The sequence below is a fragment of the Megalops cyprinoides genome, chromosome 17, assembly GCF_013368585.1.
Source record: "Megalops cyprinoides isolate fMegCyp1 chromosome 17, fMegCyp1.pri, whole genome shotgun sequence".
NCBI classification, from domain to species: Eukaryota; Metazoa; Chordata; class Actinopteri; order Elopiformes; family Megalopidae; genus Megalops; species Megalops cyprinoides.
In genome coordinates, this window is record NC_050599.1 from 24712714 (window position 1) to 24735241 (window position 22528).

Below are 22528 nucleotides of genomic sequence, written 5' to 3' on the forward strand. Positions count from 1 at the left end.
TAAGTAAACAAGCAATAATGAATGAATGAATAAAAAAAAAATAATTTCCTTACCGTGTCAGTAGCACCTCTGGATCCCTGTACCTCGCTGTTTCATAACAACCTTGTTATTCATTTATTTATTCATTCATATTCATTAATGACATTCTGCAGTGAGTGTTACAGTGAGGAATGAAGTGATAATGTCCACAATTGTGCAGAGAAGGACAGTGTCCACTTGGAGGAACTTTGTTCCAAAGCTCCTTGTTGTGCCTGAAGCGGCCGGTGGAGCAGAGACTTCTGTAGTCACATCACTGTTCAGTCTGCCTGATCTAATTGTGAGCCCACACCACTGAGGAGGTGACCCAGGTCTACATTTATAGATGCCACATAGCTGGCCCCAAACCACTTCCTCTCTATGTGTGCATGAGTGTGTGTGCACGCATGAATGCGTATGTATGCGTGTGTGTGTGTGTGTATGTGTGTGTGTGTGTGTGTGTGTGTGTGTGCGTGTGTGCATATGTATTCCTATGTGTATACATGTATGCATATGTGCAAGTATGTGAGCATGTATATGTAGGCATTTGTGTTTGTGTATGTGCTTGCATGTATGTGTGTATGCATGTGTGAGAGTATTTGGGTATGTGTATGTGCGTGTTGCATGTAAGATTGTGTATTTGTGTTTGCATTTGTGCAAGTATGTGAGAGTGTGCATGTAAATGTAGGTGGAAGTGTTTGTGTGTATGCAAGTGTGTGTATGTGCATGTAGGTGCACGCGCACACGTGTGTGTGTGTGTATGTTTCTCTGTGTGTGCACATGCCTGTGTGTGTTTGTGTGTACGATGCATGCCGACTCCTGGGTCACCTCCACCAGACAGCATGCACACCCCTCTTGTTTGCCACATGACATCACCATCCAGTAATCAGGGACAGCCCCTCCAAACTGACCCACAGCATGGGACATTGGAGGGACCCACGTGCTGAAGTGAAAAAAAAAAAACACACGGTCACGCGATCATTTCCTTCATCTGATAACCCCTCAGACTCTCCCCTGGGTGGGGGGTGGGCCTCTCTTGTACATGCGATGGCGTGAGAGAAGCGGGGGTGCTGTGGGGCTGCTCTGAGGAGCTAAACAGTCGTGTGATTCAAATCCTTTTCAGGCAGAAAACCCAGTATTGGCATGACACTGTTATCTGAATGAATGAATTAGTGAATGAATGCAACTGTGGATCTGATTGGCAGTGCGTACAACAAACTCAATTCAATACATACAATGAAATGCTCTCATGAGCTGTCAGTTACTGTCACAGCGTTTTTGTTTTTACACACACGGCGCCACCTGCTGGCTCTTAAATGTAATTTTAAAGGATATCTTAAAACCAGTGGAAAGGGCTTGTCTGGACACAGCATGGATTTGTAAAGTGTAGGGATTGACTGGGAGTGTAGCTGATCTAGCCTAAAGCAGTGGCTGGCCTGGGTTGTTAATGAGCTGTTTTCCCCTAGACCAAACCCTGAACTGTGCCTCACAGGACAGCCTATTACAATGAATTAGTCTGACGAACACCGCCGTTATGAAAGAGTGTTTCAGAGCGGAGGTGACAAAATTCAGCCATGGGAGGCTGCAGTCCTACAGGTTTTTGGTCACTTGTTTTTCTCCCTCAGCTGAACAGGAAAAAATGTGGTGAAACTGATTAATTAGACCTGTTGTATGCTTGGCCTGCCTTTTTCAAAATGAAATGATTTTACAGCTGAGGACTGCATATGTGCCATACACTCAAATATATTACTGCAGTGTGTTTGGAATAATGTGTCCTGCTAAATAAATCTATTCAGTTAATTTACTAATTGAACCCGTTGAGGAAGGGCAATTGGTTGGAACAGCAACCAGCATACACACACACACAAACCCACGGAGTCTGAACTGAGTTTGACCCTATTAAGTTGCATAGACCTACGCCATACGTTCCAAAACATACACTTGCAGACTACCAGTACGCAAAGAAGCACAGACATTTTTTTTCTTTTAAGCCTGCCACCACCACCCCATTCAAGACTGTATGACACATTTGGAGCGGGATATGACATTATTACAAAGGCTGCATAAAGAGAAGCATAGATGAAACAAATGTGCATGAGCTGATATCGATACTTTCTTAGCGCATGATAGTTTGGCCTACAGATAGTGCTTTTCCCTAAGGGCCTCCCCGCCCTACTACGGTACATTTGCATACTCGGTGGTACTTTGTCACTAGTGTGTGCTGCTGGAAGTAGTGTCAAGCACGTGAGTAAGTACCACACAACAGTGTATTTCTGACCCCAACTGTTGATAATATACAGGGCAGAGGTCTTAAAGCACAGGACAGGTCACCCCTTGCTTTTGGTGTGTAGATATCTACAGTTCCTCCCAACCATTGCTTTGATCCAATGTGCTCACTTCCTGTGTCAGAGGGATGTGGTTGTGGTGTGGGGGTGGGTTTTGCAGACAGCAGTGGGGGGGGTGGGAGGGGCAGGGTTACAGAGTCCACCAGCGACAGAGCGGGTGTGCCGCCCTTGCTGTGTAAACAGAGATTACAGCGAACGCCAGCGCGTGACACATGCGTGCCTGCGGAAGGCCGCGCCGCGCGTCACCGTTTGCTCCCCACAAAAGACCGTAATCCTCTGCATCCCTGGGCCCGTGGGAGAGGGACAGAGACCCCGCCCCTCCACCCCACACTGCCATTGTGCCCCTGGAGCGAACGCACTGACCAAGGTCCCTCAGGGGAACTGGGAGTGCGGGACTTTTTGTACTCCGTGAGGGGGAATTTTCAAGGGGAAGTTGTGGTCGTGGTGCATAATGAGAGCATGAAAAAACTTTTGGTTCAGAGGAATATGGACTCACAGGGGAATTTCGCAGTTCTCAGATTGCTGTTCTAGCAGTATTACACATAGCCTCCTTCTCTGTGTGAAATAATGGCCTCCTGTGTTCACCTGATGCAGACATGAAAATGTAAGTGTCAGAGGAGGAGTTAAACTGTTCGCTGGAGAGCCAGTCAGTCGGATTTGTGGATGATTGACAGACAAGTGGGTTGGAGAGTTGTTTACTCTGAGTCATCAGTCATAAACACATTTCTCAGATCCAAAGCAGTGGATCCAAGGTTTTTTAAATTATCTTTTACTTAGCACATTGCCCATTTTGAATGAATAGACCAAGCTGCAAACTTACTGCTGTTAGAACTGCGCCGCCCTCTTGTGGTCACAGATGAAAGTGCTCACTGGTGTATAATCTTGAGCACCTCTGACATTTCATTTTGGTATAAGAGCCTCAGGGTTATCACGGGTGTTTTCCACTCCCTGGAAAGTGGGTCATGGGAGAGGACTATCATTCACTTTTATTCATGTCTAACCTTTGTATATTCCTCATCAGTAGTCCAGACATTTTCAGCCTCCCAGCATCCAATCACTCCAAAGTCAGAGTGGATTTCAGCATGGTGCAATATATGTTCACCAATGTCATGTAAGGTAAGATTGCTTTTATGGATCATTACTGGGCATTGTGTCTGTACTAATGATTCCAAGGTAATTCTCACACAACTCTGATAAAAGAAAACAACAGTGCTGTTTAAAAAGCAGGTCAATGTACAAACAGTTCTGCTTGTTAAATTATCAAGGCTGTTTTTAGAAACAGTAACACAGCACAGAAGCTAGAAAAACACCAGCACATTTCAGATGCATGTCACCATCAGCATGTGTCAAGGTGATATTGCTTGTATGACTTTAAACATTATATGCACATCAAAGACAATTACTGTTGTAGGCTGAAGTCTAAATATCTTTCATCTTAATGCTTAATCACTGATGATTAATGACCTAATGTGTACTTATTCCCTAATTTTTACTGTTATTTGCGATCTTCATTTTTTCATCTTTTTCTATTTTATCTTTCCACGGTGGCGTTGTAAGAAGCTCAGGAAAAGAGCGTCTTCCAGACAAATGATAAGATGAATAAATGATAATCCGTGATTAATAGTTTAAAAGGCTTGGACAGTGCGTTACATAAGAGCCCGGCAGGGGAGGGAGATGGTGTCCTGTCTGGGCATGGTTCCTCTGAATCACTGTCTAATCGCAGCCTCCTCTCCTCAGCTAACATTTCACATCACTGCACCGATATCCCAGAAGAAAACATTGCCGTCCTAACATATCTTCTTCACATGTTTTCCACTTATGCCATCTGTCCCTGACCCAGTGGGGCTTACAACATGTGAGACCACAGTCACGTTACAACTGGTTCATTCAGACTTTGCTATGCCTGGTTAGACCTTGCAGATAAGGCAATGCTGCAGGACAGTCATGTCATCTCTCTGACTGGTCTCTCCTGTGTCTGAGCAGGTTTCTCCAAGTCCGATTACAGGCCCAGCAGAGGCAGTGAGCTGTGAAACCACAGACGCACAGGATGCTACATGTGCTGGGATGCACCCCCAGCTCCAGGTGGCTTCTGGGAAATGGTGGCATCCAACTGTCTGGGCGGAACACTTTACAGGGATTGTTGCTTCTGTTCTTTCCACCACAGAGTGTCTCTCTTAGATCTCTTTTAGCAGCATCTTTTAGCAGTTCCGTTTGATCAAATTACTCAAATTTTATTGATACCAGGGTATCATCCAAAGACAGGTCAGAGAATGCAGCTATGGGAGTTGTGTAAATGATTTCAGGGAACATTGTTCTGGCCTTTTTAAAAGCAGCTCCAAACTTAGAGGGGAAGGGCACTTACACTTTGGTTCCACAGCACAACTGAGCTAACTTTATTTGGTGAGGAGGGCGCATGAATGAGAAGTCGTAGAACGTCCAACAACGCAGGTAGACAGGGGAATCATGGTTGCTGAATTTAAAATAAACACGTTCCCTGACCGGGAATCGAACCCGGGCCGCGGCGGTGAGAGCGCCGAATCCTAACCACTAGACCACCAGGGAGCTGACGGACCCAGACCCTGTGGGCCACGCTGGGGAACTTTGCTGAACTCTGCTTGAGTGAAGAGAGGAGCCAGGGACTTCTGGCAAAAAGGCAAAGGTTTGGCAACCTTACAAAGGCATGACATTAACAGCGTTTGCAAGTCAAAGCCATTTTCATGCCACTTTCACAAGGGCCAAATTGCTTCAACTTCTGAAAATTACCACTTCTTGCCATTGGTTCTACCAGACTCTTACTGCGCCAGCCGGGAATCATACCCGGGTCGCAAGAATGGGAATCTTGCATGATACCCCTACACCACTGGCGCCTTGTTTGCAATGGTGTTTGAGACCTCTTTCTGGGTTTCTCCAGAGCGCATGCCTGAGGGTCTTGTTACTTCACACAAGAGAATAGGTAATGTCACTCCATCAATTCTGCTCGCTTCAGTGACTGGGAGATTTTAGGCCATCCGTTGTTTAGGCCGTCCCTGTTGTTTCCCTGCGAGTTCCTCAAAGACTCTAGACTCGCGCTTAGACCACCGCAGAAGATGGCGGTGGAAGTCATAGCAGGCTAAGCACAAGGGACGCAGGCTGAAAGCATCTTTTAGCAGTTCCGTTTGATCAAATTACTCAAATTTTATTGATACCTGGGTATCGTCCAAAAGCAGGTCAGAGAATGGAGCTATGGGAGTTGTGTAAATGATTTCAGGGAACATTGTTCTGGCCTTTTTAAAAGCAGCTCCAAACTTAGAGGGGAAGGGCACTTACACTTTGGTTCCACAGCACAACTGAGCTAACTTTATTTGGTGAGGAGGGCGCATGAACGAGAATTCGTAGAACGTCCAACAACGCAAGTAGACAGGGGAATTATGGTTGCTGAATTTCAAAAAAACACTTTCCCTGACCGGGAATCGAACCCGGGCCGCGGCGGTGAGAGCGCCGAATCCTAACCACTAGACCACCAGGGAACTGACTGACCCAGACCCTGTGGGCCACGCTGGCGAACGTTGCTGAACTCTGCTTGAGTGAAGAGAGGAGCCAGGGAATTCTGGCAAAAAGGCAAAGGTTTTACAACCTTACAAAGACATGACATTGACAGCGTTTGCAAGTCAAAGCCATTTTCATGCTGCTTTCACAAGGGCCAAATTGCAACTTCTGTAAAACACCACTTCTTGCCACTGGTTCTACCAGGCTCTTACTGCGCCAGCCGGGAATTGAACCCGGGTCGCAAGAATGGGAATCTTGCATGATACCCCTACACCACTGGCGCCTTGTTTACAATGGTGTTTGAGACCTCTTTCTGGGTTTCTCCTCCTTGTTGCATAATTGTCATGCAAGGTTACTGTTGTAACTCAGATTATACCCATCCTAAGTAGCATTAAAATAAAAAACATGGTCCCAATGTCCTGATGCTTCCTTTGTCTTAGACCAGCAGAGTAGTTTGTTTCAGCCCTTCCTTTGCAAATCAGAGCACAGTGCAGGTTTTTTGCCACAGCCATGGAATAGTCGCATGCATAATGCTAAAACAACATGGTGGTGCCATGGATATGCATGATTGTTTGGGTGAGGATTCCCACCTATCAGCACTAATAGTTAACTCAGTTAACTAACAGTTAACTCAGAAGACAGCAACTTCATTGTTTTCAACAACATCAGTGGTTACCTTAACATAAGCCTCCAGCAGGTGATGCTACACCAGTTTAAGGAGCACAGAAGTGTAAGGGCATTCATATCACAGCAAGGTTAAAGGCCCCTGCCTGACAGGTTCCCCTACACATGCATGTGGAATCTGCTGAATGCCTGAAAGACTGTGCTACTGAAGAACCTAGGAGCAAAAAGAGCAGATTAAACCAGACAGATTCCCAAAAATGACTGATTACAAAATGAAGCTCCTCCAGAAAAAAGGCAATGTTGATGATGAGTGCTAGACTTGTAACTAATAGCAGGCAGAAATCATAGTTCTCTTTTTTCTCTAATGGAACAAAAAAAAAGAAAGACAGAAACGGCTACGGAATATCCTGCAAATAAGGTAGCATTCTTCTATCATTAAGGCCAGGAACAGCCTGAAGTGAAGGGCCACATGGACTATGAACCAAAAGTGTCCTCGCTAATCTCACCCTCTGACAACATGATAGCCGGGCTGGCCCCCAGCTTGCTCTGGTGCTTATCACTGTGCGGCTCCTTTGCTCTCCATTTCACACCGTGTGCTTTCTTTCACAAGGAGAGTGGCAGCCTATGAGATAAACTTGCCCCTCCTTCATGGCAGAACATAACATATCATTTAATACCTATTTTAATGTTCATGTTTTGTACCATGCTAGACAATACAATAAGGTCATATTACATTAAAAACAAACAGTGTGGAGTACACTTAATCGATTTGTCTGTGTTCCAGTGGTTGTATTTTACCTTCCTCTAACAGAGGTGTGGTAAGTATGTGTGGTGTGGCAAGTATGTGTGGCATGCTTCTGGGTTGGTTTTCCTGATGCGGAATTTTCAAACGTTGTTTTGAATGTAGAAAACAAAAGAACCGAGGCACTCAACTAAGCTGAAAAGAAGTTAGGGTTCCTTCATTACATGGCAGGTTCTATATGGACATATATATATATATATATTAAAAAAAATTCTTTCTATAGTTAGCTTCCATTAAGCTGCCCTCTCCATGTTGTCTGTTTTGTGTGGCTTTGAATGTCCCTGTTCATTTATCTCAAAATGATCGGGCTCTCTCTCTCTCTGGTCATTTGTTGAGGTACCCTGATCTCATCTTTAGTTCCTTGGTGTTGAATGAGCATAGTTCATAGACCATGTTACTGTGTTGTAATAAAGTGCATTGATTATATAACCTTTTATCCCCCTTTTTGGCGGTTATTTTTATTCAAATATTAAGTACTGGCTAATATACATAAATATAGGGGTGGTTGGTATGTTATCCATTACAGATGTTATTCAAATGACAGATATGCAGGGATATCCCAGAGTAATGGCCTTTTTTTGGGGGGGGGGGGGGGGGGGTGTTCCCTTGCTGGGGAACTTTCACAGCTTAAGGTCAATTTAGAAGTACAGTCTGTATTGTCTTTATTATTTTTGTGATATGTTTATTTGCTGTGGAAATGGATATTGTTTTTAAGTGTTCTGTCCTCTCACAGACCTCCAAACACACATGGTACTGTTTGTGCATTAATGTGAAAAGTGTTTGCCATCAAATCACGTTCTGATTCTGTGATGCACAATACACCTGCAAAAGAAACGATAACACTGTATGTGTTAGAATAACAGAAGAAATAAATACTCAAGAACAGCCCTTGTAACTAATATTTAGAATTGATATTGTGGCCTCAAGGGAATTGCTTAATGGTAGAATTTTGGCAGTCAAAGTAGAAGGCCTGCCTGGACTTATTTTTACTTCCTTGTCTCTGGATACACCCAAAGATACCTCTCACAAGGTTCATCAGATTCTCTCCAGTTCTGTTTCGAGGAATGAACATTTAAAAATCTCTTTTCATGAATAATTACTCTCACGGAAGCAGTTTTTAGATTTTTCCACATAAAACACAACACTGAAATGGATTATACACATAAAATGGATTAAATGATCCCTAAAAAAATCTGTGTGGAATTCCATAAAGACAATAGGAGCCCCAAAATTCTCTTTTTTTTGTAATTCCAGTGTTATTAAACTCTCTAAACTTCCATAAGCAGATACTGTCTTTCTGGACATTACTATTCAAGTAGCACAAATACTTGATATGGAACAAAAAGATATTAAGTCTAAAAACAAATGCCAGTATTACTGGTCTAACAACTCTGTAAGGATGATGCGCAATCATTTTCATACTTGGAGTTCTTAAATGATCATAGCATATTGTATTCAAATGAGATGAAGTGTCTTTGAAAATGTTTGGATGCTACCCGGATTCTACCCGGTTAAAAATAATCATCCTAAATTCTGAAACGAAACGTCACCCTGAATCCAAAATCCTTTGGACTGATGTGACTATTTTTACTGCAAAACAGCGCTCCGATTAACATTTCAAACGAGCAGACCATTTTGTGTTATAACAAAGAAAGAGGATTTATCCGCTCTCCCCGTCTCTCTCTCCTTTTCTATATATGAACTACGGCGATCTAATTTACAGACGTTATCAGCTAAATTCTTCATCCATAAATGTAGGCCCTGTATTTTCCATAAGCCAATCTTTTTTGAGAAACACTGACGCTCGAGTCCCTAACTAACAGAAAATGTATGAAGACGTCCTCTGGTCTTTATATAAACTGTTTTTTTCCAGTTTTTTCTTGTCTGTATTGAGCATCATTTTGCGACTGTTGTTATATTGCTGTTTGTGTGTTTAATTACATTTAATTTGACTTATTGTTATTGTGTTTCTGATCAATAAAAACACTTCCAATACAACCTAAGTGTCTTTTCTGCTGTCGACAACGGATTTAAGATTATTCTAACCAAAGCAAATTACTGAAGGGCAGAAATGATACACGTCGCTTGGTTTTACCGGTGATATGCGTAGTTTTCACGCAGCAAGACCAGCCCCTCACACCGCCCTCCTCGGCTCTGGTTGGCCTACGCTCATTCATTGATTTGCGGAGAGCTGACCCACCCTCCGCGGAACTGAAACAAGCCGACTAACTAGAGCAGAAGCAAGTGTCGGGGCTATAGCCTCCGCTAGCATCCATTCACTGACATCAAGGAAACGCCGTTTCATCCCAGCTAATATCATCAACACCTATTCAGGTGCGTCAAGTATGCCTTTTCTGCCACACACTTGAGTCTTGGGGTGGATTATTTCGCGGGGCAACGCAGAGGGTGGAAAACCGGGTCCAGGGCCTGTCCGGTAGTGCCCGACAACTGGGAAGACAGCATGGGTTTGAGATTTCAGGGGGACCATGTTTCAGGAATGAGACCAGCAGGGGTGGCTAGGTAGCTTGCTAATTAGCAAGAGCTGTTCGGTTCGGTTGATGCCTAGTGTTTGGCCCAGAGGTCCCACGAATCAGTTTGAAATTTTTGGTTCCGTCCATTTGTCTCCCGATTTCGTCGCAAAGCTGTCTTGCTAAGATAGCTAACTAGTCTTGTTGGCTAGCGACCTGAGTAAGTGCGTGATTCATTCACATCCTCATGATTCAGTCCAGTTTTCAGCAGGGGGATGACTATGAGTTCTGTTAGGCTTGTTGTGGTGAAGACTGAACGTAATTTTGCTTTAGCCATTTCAGATGCTGACGTTAGCTTGCTAATGTTATCTTGCTAAATGAAGCAGTGTCAGTTGCTGTTTCATGCAATTTACGGTCAGAATGACTTAAAGGGACGATCTGGTAGGATTTAGTAAGGCCCTCTCAGACCTGGTAGAGAGGGATAACCAACGGCTCCACCACCACTGAAAATGCAGCTATAGCGTTAACTAAGGTTACATGGCTAACGTTAGCTAGTCAAACGCACTCCCATTTATCTATCTATCCCATTTAGCTATCTGGACGGACGAGGGCCATCTGAAAACTACAGGTGCTAGCCGCATAGCTATCAGCCTTGTCATCAGTAATTATCGGAGATGCCCGTCGTTAAATAACTACAGTGATCGCGAACAATGAATGTCATTGCGTTTTGTTCGCTTGATAACTGCTTCATTTGACAGTCATTAAAATGACAGGTAAGTTTAGCTGTCTCGGTCGCAACAAACTGATGAGCTGGCTAGCTCGCAATAACATTTTGTTATGGATTATTTTCACGTATGAGGATAATTGTCTAAATTGGGACCTAACTTTACCTGTTTTGTGGACTTAACAGTGTTCTGTATTCGAGACAATGGACTCTACAGACCGACATCATTCTCTGATGAAATGAATACTTTGAATAAAAACGTTTCTCTTGTCATGATGTAACATTTGTTTGACAGTTTTCACTTTCGAGTTATTGCAGCCCAACACTGTCGCAATCCGTTGGTTTATCATTAATTTGCATCGCAGCCATTAACCACAGAGCTCCCCAGATCATAGCCGAATAAACGTGAGGTTGGGCAGTGCTCCTTTGTCTGTTAACAATAAATAACATATCATGAATCCTCGTTGTGAAGATCCCGTTAAGAAACTGTATGAAAGTGAAAAATAGTATGTTATTGTTTGAACGTGGGAGCCCTTCTGGGCACGCTGATAATTTTCTTGGTCGCTTTAAAAAAAAAAACTCTCAAGTACTTGAAAACACAGTCCTGAGAGTTGTTGAATGGCTCAAAGAGTCGAGAATAAATGGTCGTAATGTCCAGGGATTTCCTTTTTATTTTTTAAGCAAAGTACCTGCACTTAAACCAGCAACCTTGAACAGAATATATGACGTCGTAAGACTAAGAAGACTAGACAGTCTTAAGACTAGAAGCAGATAAGCGCTCTCTTTAACAGATAGCTCAGACTGATCGCAGCTGGTGTGGTTTTCACACGCGCCATGCTGTGAACCAGGGCAGGTAGCTGGGGGTCTCCTTAGTAACACTTCCAGGAAACCTGCTGGGGTTCCCCTTCCAAATACCCTGCTGTGTGTTCCCTGCTGTTATCTGAGCAATGCACCCAGGTTGCCATGGTGGACAGGGTGGGGGTGCATCTTTGTGAGGTGCTTCTCTGTATTCTTTTTTCTGGGTACCTGAAAAAAGTGCCTGTTCGCTTCTCTATTCTGCAGTTTCGGGCACGTCTTGACCTGTTACATTCATTAATTCATGCGTTTATTAGTATTGGGACTGAAGATGGCTGCTAGCGTGGGAAGAGCTTGTGCCCAGCGGCCAGAGATGAAGGCTGTAGGTGTGCCTTGCCCTGCCTTGCATCAGTGAAGTCTCTCTGTGGGTGTGCCACCCCCGCCCCCACTTTCCTACCAGCTCTGCTCCTCTCTGCTCAGGGAACTGGAGCTGGCACAGCTTTCTGTCATTTGGAAGTGGAGGGGCAGGGGCTTTGTCGCCCTGCCTGAGCTCAGGATCAATGGAAGGTTTTTGGTGAGCTCAGCAGAGCTGACATCCAGCCCCACCCTGTCCACAGGGGCTGGTGAAAATGGGAGCGGCAAGGGTTGCGTCTGAAGCCGTTGCAGTCTGACTGGCCCAGTGACCAGCCCCCAGTCCCTGTTTATCTGTGTGCAGGAAGGGTGGGGTGGCAGCACTTGAGTGTGTGGAAGGCTCTCTCCAGGTGTGGTGAGAGAGGCAGGGTGATCATGGGCTGCATTGCTTATCTGATACCACATTAAGTGCAGGCCCCAGAGAGGGAGAGCAAGGCCCACCGGAGCCCTGCGTCACTCACGCTGACAGAGGCAGGAGGTGAAGCACTGCTATCTGGGGGGCCTCCGCTACCGATAGCCGCAGCGCGGGACTCTCCTTAATTGCTTCTCGGAGAACATTACCGAGGGCTGCATTTGCTAATGATGCGCAAGACCATTAATCTGATTGAGCTTTCACTCGGGCGATTCCCAGAATGCACTGCCACGCAGGGCACAGGCAGAGTGCTGGCGCTTGAGCCCGCGGCTCTGCGGTCCCAGGCCCAGAGCCCAGCGCAGTCTGCGCCCAGCCCGGGGCGTTCGGCCTCAGGGCAGCTGTTAAGGCAGGATTACTGTGCTCAGCACCTCCGCGGTCTGATTGGACGAGAGGGTGGATGCGCAGAGAGGGAGGCTGGAAGAGTTTGTCGTTGCTGCAACGTGCCCTTGTCTCAATCAACTCAATCCTTTTCTCTCCCTCTCCATCAGTTCTGTTTCTCTCTCTCTCTGTCTAATCACCTCACTCAATTCACGCAAGCTTTATTGACGTGTCCATGAAAAATGTGTTGTCGAAGCATTCCAAGACTGCGCAAAGCAAATGGTGCAGTGTCTAATTGTAGGTAGTAGGTATACAAGTCAGAATTGAAGTTTTGCTTCCTACAGCCGTTGGCTTTCATCCCGGGAAAAGAACAGACAGCAGAATTTTCTATTTGTGTTTGAACAGCTCTCTTCCCCATCTCCTCTCGTTTAGTGATGGAGTGCAGCTCCGTTTCAGGCCTTTGCAGACTGCCGTGTGAGCACAGTCTCTCTGAATAGACCAGGCTCCCCTGTATCAGCCGGTCTCAGTCACTGGGCTGTTCTCTGAGTGTTTGCTTTATCAGAAACCCTCTTTGCTTTAGAATCTTTCATCAGACAGGAAGTCTGGTCTTATCTGGTATGACCTGGCAGTCTCTCACTTCCTGGCTCGCCTGCCGCCGCTTGTCCTCTCCGTGACCTTGTGCTGACCTGCCTTAGACCCCTTGCAAGTGGTGTTCCTCATGGTGTGCGCTTGATTAGGAATGCATCCCTGACAACAGCAGCACCCCGCGGCCTCGCTGCTGCCCTTAGGTCCACCTCCACGCTCTGGAGGTCATGGTGAAGTCGGTGCTGTTTTACAGGGGGCCTTTTTGGCCAGGTGGTGTTCTCTCATGCAGCTAGCGCCACTCTGAGGGTCTGTGTGTCTTACAGGGTGATCTGGGATCGAAGTGACTGCGAGGCACGGTCACTCTCACTGTCATCTGGCTCTTATAGAATGATCTGGGATCAGTGCTGTTGTTGTCAGGGCCCAGTAGGGGCGCTCTTTGCTTGCTTAGTGATTGCCAATACACGTTGTTGTAGTCCAAGTCAATGAATGAAAATGATTTAAGTCCTGAGGAATTCACAGTCACCAAAAGGACACAGGGCTTATTCAGAGAGCCACAGAGGGTGCAGAGGGATGATGTCAGAGCGCACAATGTGGGTCCTTTATTGGTGTCCACATCTGACCGTGTTGTCACAAGAGGTGAGTAATGGGAGTAATTGTTCATGGGGGTTGTAAATTTCCCAGTCCCTTAAGTACCCCAAATCATTTCAGAACCGTAGGTAACAACTGACCTGAGTCTCCCAGGTCTTTTAATGATTCCTTAATTACTCCTGCTGTAAAAAGCAGAGAGGTGCCCTTGCCCTGGAGAGTTGAGGATTAGACTGATCTTTTTTTGTCTGTCCCTTTTGTCCCCCACCCCCTCACCCCTTTCCCTCTCTTTTTTCCATCATTTTTCTCTCCTGACTTTCACATTCTCTCTCTTCACTCATATCTACCGGCCTCTCTCTCCCTCTTTGTTCTCTCCCTCGTTCTCTTCCCCCTCTCTGTCTCACCTTTCCCTCCCTGTCCCTGTTCCACCCTCCATGTCTCTCTCTACCTTCCTCTGTCTCCCTCTCTCTCCACTGTCTCAATCTCTCCTCTCTCTCTGTTCCCCTGTTTCCCTCTTTCCTTCCCTCTGTCTTATTTACATCCTCCACTTCTCTCTCACCTCTTTCATTTTCTCCTTTTACTCTGTTCTCTCATTTGTTCTCTTTCTCCTCCACCTCTCTCCCTGTTTCTCTCTCTCTCTCTGTCCCTCTATTTCCCCGCTCTCTCTGTCTCTCCCTCTCTCCCTGTCTCCCCTCCATCCACCGCTCTCCCTCCTCTGTCCCCCTCCCTCCCTTTCTGTTTCGCCTCGCTCCGTCTCTCCCTCACTCCCCCCCCCCTCTCTCCCTCCATGCAGAATGGAGCTGTATGATTCTCAGTACCTGCTGATCCTGGCTCCCTCCCTGCTCATCGCCCTCCTCTTCCTCTTCTTCTGGCTCTTCATGCGGGAGCCGTCGTACGACGAGGTGCTGGCGCGGCACAAGCGCGACCTCAAGCTGCCGCCCGCCAAGCCCGATGCCCGCAAGAAGGCCGGCGGCAAAAAGAAGGGCAAGAAGAAGGAGGGCGGGGGGCCAGGGGGCGGGGCGGGCGGCGCGGGCGAGGGCGAGTCGGACTCGGACCCGCGGGACCTGGACCTGACGGACGCGGTGGCCTCCAGCGAGGAGGAGCTGCCGGCACAGCCCGCCCCCAGCGACGCCCCCTCAGGCCTGCGGGAGAGGAAGAGGAAGGAGAAGAAACAGCAGGCAGCCCCCGCCCACCCCGCCGGTGGCCCCGCCCCCCTCGAAGAGCCCAGCCCCGTCCATGAGGTCAACGGCTCCAAACCCACACCGCACAAGAACAAATCGCCCATACCAGTCGCCAAGCAACCAAGCCCGCCCCCTGCTGATAAGAAGGGCTCGCAGAAGAAGGCGGGGAGCGAGGCCGGTGAGCAGGGGGGGAGGAGTCTGGAAGTTCATCCTGGGCATTATTAGTGTACATGCAACATTAAAATCTGAGCTAGTCAGAACACACGCACAGGCTATATGTCAGACACAATCAGAGAGGGGGCAATCCAGCTAGTCTACGGAAGGAGAAAGTTATGAACCGGAAATATCACATGAGTGTCAGTTCATTAATGTCAGAAGTTCTCTGTGTTAATTACCTAATAAGGTTTGTGCACATTCAACTATGATTTTATTTCATGAGGCCTGGACAAATTGGTACTGAGAAGTTACGTTTCTTGGAAACACCTTTTCCAACAGGGAGGTGCTAGAGGAATGACGCAGTGTTATTCAGGTGTGAAGGTTGCCACCTGCTTGCTCAGGTTCACACACACCTCTGTCGGAGAGTTGCTATTGGACACGATTTTATGTAATATGACTGAAGAGTGACACCCACTTTGGGCTGTATTTTTGGACAGGTAGAAATCACAGGGCATAGGGGTTATATTTTATGCTTTTATCTGATGTGTTTTTCGGGTTAAGTACACATGGTTTTTCATGCTAAAATGAAAAAGTAACTGCAATTGTGGTCATGACAGTTTTTGAAGTTCCCTCAATGGTTTGGTCCTTCTTTGTGGTCCTGATATGACCGCACCGTCACTGGCTGAGCCGTTCTCTATGGTCCTGATATGACCGCACCATCACTGGCTGAGCCGTTCTCTATGGTCCTGATATGACCGCACCATCACTGGCTGGGTCGCTCTCTATGGTCCTGGTATGACCGCACTGTCACTGTTGCAGATGAGCTGCAGCTGGAGACCAAAGTGGAGCAGGACCCTACCCCGATCAAAAAGGAGGCCCCCGTGACCATGGAAACCAAAACGCAGGACAGCCCATCCACTCCACCCACTCACACCCCCACCACCAGCGGGGGCAAGAAGAAGAGCTCGTCCAAGAAGCAGAAGGTGGAGCCTGGTAGGTCCAGACATGCAGGACGTGTGTGTGTGTGTCTGTCTCTATGTGCTTGTGTCAGTGCTGCACTCCTGCAGTATGTGACCTTGTATGTGTTGCTCCAGCAGCCCTGGTGGATGAAGCCCCCATTAAGGCGTCTGTGTACGTCCCCCTCAAGGACGGTGACTCTGCAGCCCCTGCCGACACCCTCCAAGACAGCACCCCCTCCAAGATTAACGCCAAGAGGCCGAAGAACGAGGCAGACAAAGGTAGGAGATGTCTGTGTGTGTTTGTGTATCTGTGTCTGTGGAGTGCAGATCTGTCACACACTTGTTTTTTTGTCCTCTTGAACTAAACCATTCAGGCCCCAGTTTACCAGAAACGGGGCTTGCTCATTTTGAAACCAGTGATGTACCTCTGTTGGGTTGCAGCATGTCGGCCCCGTCATAGGCCCCAGGGTGCCAGTGAGCGGCCGTGGGGATGTCGGGGCCCCTTCTCTGAGGCAAGGCCGTACGGGTCACGGGTTCCGCTCTCTCCTGTGTGTGCAGAGAGCGCGGAGGGGAGACTCGGGGAGTTCCTGGCGGGGCTGCGGAGCCTGCCGCTGTCGGAGAAGGAGGCAGCGTGCGTGGCGGCCGTACTGAAGGAGAAGAGCCCGACTGCCCTGGACGCCTGGCAGAGGGTGAGGCTGCAGGGGGTGGGCACAGGGTTGGGGACAAAGTTGGAAGGGGGGGGGTTCAGTTATGCTCGGTTTAGAGGTAGAGTGTGGTGCTGGGGCAGCATAATGTTACACAAACTAGCTTTGTAACCCAAAGGTGGCTGCCTCTCACTGGAAACGCACCAATGCCACAGTGCCTTTCGCCAAGGTAGTTAAAAAATGTACAGTATATGGATGGACAGTTCTTCTAAATGGACAGCTTTGTAAAAGGTTAGCATCCGAACTATGGGATGTGCCAGTTTATGAGGACGAGGAAGGGTGACTGCTGAGTAATTCAGTAATGTCAGGGGTTTGCGGGGGCACAGGAGGGCACTGGGGTAGGAGAGGGGGAGGAGGTGAATCACTGAGCAGCTGGTTTTAGAACAGCAACCACTGAAATCTCCCCTCGGCTGTGTCTTTCCATTCCAATATCATAAACAGAATTAAAAGTAAATGCCAAAACACTCTCTTAGTCCCCCCCCACAGCGAAAATTCGCACAAAAGGACTGAGAGCTTTCCATCTGAAAGCTGTCCTTTTGTGTCCATTGGTTGATTGGGTTTTTTTGGGAGCACACAGTGTGCTGTAGTTTAATTCCTTTTTTGTGCATCTCTCTGCGCCCAGCACCTGAAAGAACTTGGATATGTGAATGTCTTCTGTTCATTTTTCCACTGTAATGCTTGGACTCTCTGATTTCTTTTCTTACGTTTCCTCGTCCTCCTAAATTGTAATTAAAAATGCTTCACAGACCTGCAGATGCTGAACGGTTGCTATGCCCTTGAGCCAGAGTATTTCACTTGCTTCAGTTGCATTCAGTAAAATTCTATAAAGCTGCAAAAATGGGTCCTGCCTCCTTTCAGGTGAGGCCATCTCAAAAGTAAAATTAGATACATTTTTATGACATGTATCTAGTGCTTTCATTCGCAGTATGCATTCCAAACAGCATTCTGTAAACCAAGAACATGACCCTTTTCTCCTTTTCTTGATTAAACTCATCAAAAATTATGTAGAACAACAACATTTGGCCTCCATATGGCCATGAGCCAGAAGCTTCTTCGTGGCTTTCATTGCTGAGCTGTGCATGGGTGCGTAATGTATGTCGTAAAACCAATTTTTGGGTAAAGTTTCCTCTTGAAGTGCCTTGCTCAGTGGAACAGTGTCAGTGTCCCTCCTGGGAATGGAACCTGCATGCTCCTGGTTCCGGGGCCCGGCTCATTGTGACCCCTCTCCCTCAGACTGCAGTGGACCCGCAGCCCTGGGCCCAGCAGCTGCAGGACAGAGAGCGCCGCCTCGCCACCCTCCAGGAGGAGGCCTCCATCGCCAAGGAGAAGGTCAAGCAGCTCAGCCAGGTACACGCCCACTGCCCACACCGGCCAATCCTGGAGGACGGTGCTTTGACACAGACCAATCAGTTGGCTCATGGTGACATTGTGGCACCACCTGACTTAAAATACACTGCTGGCATTTTGCTGTATTTTACAATGAGCAGCAGAATGTAGTAGTGAGTCCTTGTTTGTCTTTTTCCCACTGGACTTACTGTCTGCTTTTCCAACAATGCCCTGTCCATTAAAAACCAAATGGCTGGGTAGAAGCATGCACCGTGAAGTGAAGCCCCTCAAAGAAGATTATTTATTTGCTTTGTACACGCTCTTACCATTTCCACACTCCCACTTCCACTCACTATCTGTGTATTTACTGAAACAAGGTGTGTCATGCTATATTTCAGTAGTATATTCACAGGTCAGTTTCACACTGCAGTGGTATGCTTACAGGTCGGGTTTTCATTTCGGTAGCATATTTATGGGTCAGGTTTAAATTTCAGTGACATGTGTACACATCAAGTTTACATTTTAGTTGTAGGTTTACAATCCATTTGCATATTTAATGGTCAGGTTTACATGAAGAGGTCAGAATTCCATTTACTATGTGTGTGTGTGTGTGTGTGTGTGTGTGTGTGTGTGTGTGTGTGTGTGTGTGTGTGTGTGTGTGTGTGTGTGTGTGTGTGTGTGTGTCTCCCCGTCTCCAGGAGCTGCAGGTGGAGAAGCAGAAGACGGGGCGTGCGGAGGCCGTGCTGCGGGACCAGCGTGGGGCCTTGGAGAAGGAGCTGAGCGTCCTGCAGGCCAAAGCCCAGGGCAGCTACCAGGAGGCACAGGGCATGCAAATGAAGGTCAGAGGTCACTTCATTCAGTCACAGCCTACCGCTGCTGCTCAGACTCACACCGCTCATGGGCTCTATACACAAACACATGCACTCTTCTCATTGACCTGCCTGCTTGAGGTTATTAAGCCCTTATCCAGGGCGAATTATATAGCTTACATTTTATACTTTTTAATCCACTTATAGGCCAGCTGGATATTGTAAGCTGTATGAGGCTATTGTGAGGCTAATCAGCTATTCTGTATTCTGCCTAAAGGTACTATGGCACTGCCCCACTTAGGACTCAAACCTGCAAGTTTGCGGCTCCACGCCTAGGCCCTTAATCCCTGTTCTACATCATCTTCATGGAGACAATTAGTAGGGGCTGTTCTAGTGCTATATACTCTAACAGAAGTAGGCAGATCAGCAGATTCGAGACACAGGTTTTGCACAGTTGTGTGTCCCGGTGTTGTCCTCTGTTTGACGTGGGGGTCGGTGTTTGCGCAGTTCCAGCAGCTGAGGGAGCAGCTGGAGGGGCAGATCTCCCGGCTGCAGCAGGAGAACGGAATCCTGAGAGACGCCGTCAGCACCGCCACCAACCAGATGGAGAGCAAGTGAGCGGAGCCCGTACACAGACACACACACACACCCTGCACGCAGTCGCACGCACATACACACGCACACTGCCACACGTACATACACACCACACTGTCTCACGCATATACGCACACGTGCGGTCACACGCACATACACAACACACTGTCTCACGCACTCTTTCCTACACACGTGCACAGTCTCAGGTATGTTTGTATACACACACACACACACGCACACACACCCTTAAAATACACTTTCAGATACGCACATTCTGATATCTGTACAGCGCAGATAATGTTGATCTGGTCTCATGGCCGCACGGATCGCATGGCGATGTTGAGGAGACGCTGATGTGACGTCATGTCTCCCCCACGCTGCAGGCAGTCGGCAGAGCTGAACAGCCTTCGCTCGGAGTACGCGGGGCTGATGCAGGAGCTGGCGGAGAACAACAGCAAGCTGCAGCAGGAGGAGCTGCAGAGGAAGACTCTGGAGGTCAACTACAAGCAGAACGTCTCTCAGCTGGAGGTGAGGGGAGCGGGCGGGGCGTTGCAGCAGGAAGTGAGCTCACACTGAGTGTGAGTGGCTGTGCTCTCAGGTGCCAGGAGGAGGAGGTGTCTTGGTGTGCATACCTGTGTAGATGTATTTGTGTGTATAGGGGTGCGTGCGTGTGTGCGTGCGTGCGTGCGTGCGTGCGTGCGTGCGTGCGTGCGTGCGTGTGTGTGTGTGTGTGTGTGTGTGGGAAAGGCTCTGATATCCTGTGTGTCTCCAGGCTCAGCTGCAGGAGGGCCAGCGGCGCTGGGAGGAGCTCCAGGGCTACCTGCACAGCGTCAACGCCGAGAGGGAGCAACTGCAGGCAGCCAAGCAAGGTATGCAACCACCCATATACACACATGCGCACACGCACACATGTACACACATACACACACACAAATACTGTCACACAAACACACCAATACACTCACACATGTGCCTGCACACATACACAAACACTCACAGACTCAATTGCACACACATTGGCAGGCTCACTCTCTCCCACTCACATGCACATTCACTTCATTAACACCGTTTGAAAGGAGCAGGACAGTGTGTGGGTGCTGACCCCGATCGTGACGGTGGATTGTGACCCCACAGAGCTGCAGGCCCAGCTGGTGTCTGCGGAGTCAGAGGTGACCAGCAAGAAGCAGGAGATCCAGACGCTGCACAGCAGCCTGACCGACACCATGGTGTCCAGGGAGCAGCTGGAGCGCAGGGTGCTGGAGCTGCTGGAGGAATCCCAGCACGGCCGGCCCGAGGAGGCCGCGCAGGTGCAGGTACGGTGGGGCCTACAGGGGGCTGCAACACCCCCACGAATTCGGCATTTGGGCACATGGCAGTTTTAGCAGCTGTCCTTATTATCAGTGGAAAGGCCAGTCTCTGCGCCTGAAAGCACCGAGCCTGAATCGGGATTAAAGACGCTAAGATGAACCTGGATCAGATATTAGGGACATAAATGCCCAAGGCATTGACACCACAGTGGATGGAGCTGTTTTGTAACCGGGGGGGGGGGGGGGTCTCACTAATTTGAACCAGTCAGAGCTGATTTACTGATCATTGATGGAGAGCACATGGTGTTTCCTCCCATTTTTGGGTTTGTAAAGCCTGGCTCTTCCATCTTCTGTTGTGGACTTTGTTGGTGCTGGGGGTTGAACAAGCAGATATAGTGAGTGTCTTACCAGAAATCTACCCATTAGGCTGTGTCATTCATTGAAAGTCTTACGATCCAGATCGGTTTTGTATTGGGTAACTCCTTACTGCCAAATGAAACAAAATACTTTTCATCACATTGTCCATCACTTTTAATGTATCTACAATTTAATATACATTGTTTGGTGGCTTATATTGTTTTTTGTCTGAAATGCATCTAAGGAAATGGTGTGTGTGCTTTATCCAGGATCTCATGAATGAAAACAAATCCCTACAAGTCCAGGTTGAGACCCTGCAGGCCCAGATTACTTCTCAGGTGTGTGGTGTCATTCATAAATCTCTGTGCTTGTAACCAGAATGTAGTACATTCATATACCGATTGCAACACCATTTTGTACCCTTGAACAAAGTACTTAACCTGAGCACATCTGCAGTTAAACTGGCTGTATAAATGTTTCTGTTAAAAAGGCAAATTGTGTAAATTTATATGAAAAGTAAGATATGTAAATAGATCTGTATGAATCTGTTTAGCTAATAAATAATAATGTTGTTGATTGTAGGGGAAATCTTGCCTTGCTTTCAGACAGACATTTCAGTAAGAGACTGCTTCAGCTGCTCCCGTGTTAAATCTTGCACCTTACTTATATGTCACTGTAGGGTATTACTGCACTTTGACACCCATTGAAGTTTCTCCATTACTGTAACACTTATTCTGTATGCAGTGTGGCACTGGTTATTGTTGCACTATGTAACAGAGGTTGTTCAGATGTGGTCTGTTTTGTACTGTAATTCAGTGTCTTGACAATGTGCACTTTGTACCTTTTGCTTTGCAGTTCACTTTGGATAAACCTGTCTGCCAAATGTCTAAATGTAAATACATTAATGTCTAACAACACCCCCCCCCCCTCCAAATCTTCCCCCCTCCAGACCACCACCCTGTCGCACTTTGAGGAGCTTCAGAGACTGTGAGTACACTCAGAATTCAGGAACAGAGTCTTCTGCTGTCTGGATTTTTTTCCACCTGCTGTTAATGTCATGCCATCTGATCTGAGCAAGGCTTGGTTTAGAGTATTTTGACATTACATTTACACTGAGGGCACCATTCAGGAAATACCTCTAGTCATCTAATTGACTGCATAGAGATGGATTGGTAGGACTGTGGTTGTTAGTGTGCATCATTGTGGCTAATGTTAGGAAGGTCAGCCCTCAGATAGATGGCTTAGTTTTGGTCTAAATTTAGCACAGGAAGCCAGAAAATAGCTTGTGTTTTGACTTTGAAGACCTCATAGGTGTGCTTGGACATTAGAGACCAGCTCTTTTTAAAAGGGCCCTAACAAGTGAAAACACAGCAACATTTTCAGGTTCCTGTTCAAAAAGGAGTTTCAGAAGGGCTGCTACTCATACAGATACAAGTAACGTAATGGTAAAATAGTAACGGAAGGAGAAAACATCAGCATAACTTTACATTTAAGACAAATCTGGAAAGTTGTAAATAAAAAGAACA

General features: G+C 47.3%; 1 protein-coding gene and 4 non-coding genes across 6 annotated transcripts in view; 1 reads left to right on the top strand and 4 right to left on the bottom strand.

Moving 5' to 3' along the window:
* Window positions 1-4850: 4850 nt before the first annotated feature.
* On the bottom strand, window positions 4851-4922 carry trnae-cuc. The gene has a single exon. It is a non-coding gene; the product is annotated as a tRNA-Glu (tRNA).
* A 234-nt stretch (window positions 4923-5156) lies between these two features.
* trnag-ccc lies at window positions 5157-5227 on the bottom strand. Its single transcript has one exon. It is a non-coding gene; the product is annotated as a tRNA-Gly (tRNA).
* Window positions 5228-5794: 567 nt separating this feature from the next.
* trnae-cuc lies at window positions 5795-5866 on the bottom strand. Its single transcript has one exon. It is a non-coding gene; the product is annotated as a tRNA-Glu (tRNA).
* Window positions 5867-6097: 231 nt separating this feature from the next.
* On the bottom strand, window positions 6098-6168 carry trnag-ccc. The gene has a single exon. It is a non-coding gene; the product is annotated as a tRNA-Gly (tRNA).
* A 3354-nt stretch (window positions 6169-9522) lies between these two features.
* LOC118792678 (kinectin-like) overlaps window positions 9523-22528 on the top strand; it is a 23383-nt gene continuing 10377 nt past the window's right edge. The window contains exons 1-13 of one of the 2 annotated variants that reach the window (XM_036550573.1): window positions 9523-9645; window positions 14403-14968; window positions 15766-15939; window positions 16041-16184; window positions 16464-16594; window positions 17843-17956; window positions 18634-18774; window positions 19252-19358; window positions 19722-19866; window positions 20111-20207; window positions 20473-20651; window positions 21272-21340; window positions 21952-21989. In XM_036550573.1, coding sequence (XP_036406466.1) covers window positions 14404-14968; window positions 15766-15939; window positions 16041-16184; window positions 16464-16594; window positions 17843-17956; window positions 18634-18774; window positions 19252-19358; window positions 19722-19866; window positions 20111-20207; window positions 20473-20651; window positions 21272-21340; window positions 21952-21989 — 1904 coding nt within the window. In that variant the 5' untranslated portion in view covers window positions 9523-9645; window position 14403. The remainder of the gene's footprint in view (window positions 9646-14402; window positions 14969-15765; window positions 15940-16040; window positions 16185-16463; window positions 16595-17842; window positions 17957-18633; window positions 18775-19251; window positions 19359-19721; window positions 19867-20110; window positions 20208-20472; window positions 20652-21271; window positions 21341-21951; window positions 21990-22528) is intronic. The other variant, XM_036550574.1, reaches the window with a different exon arrangement.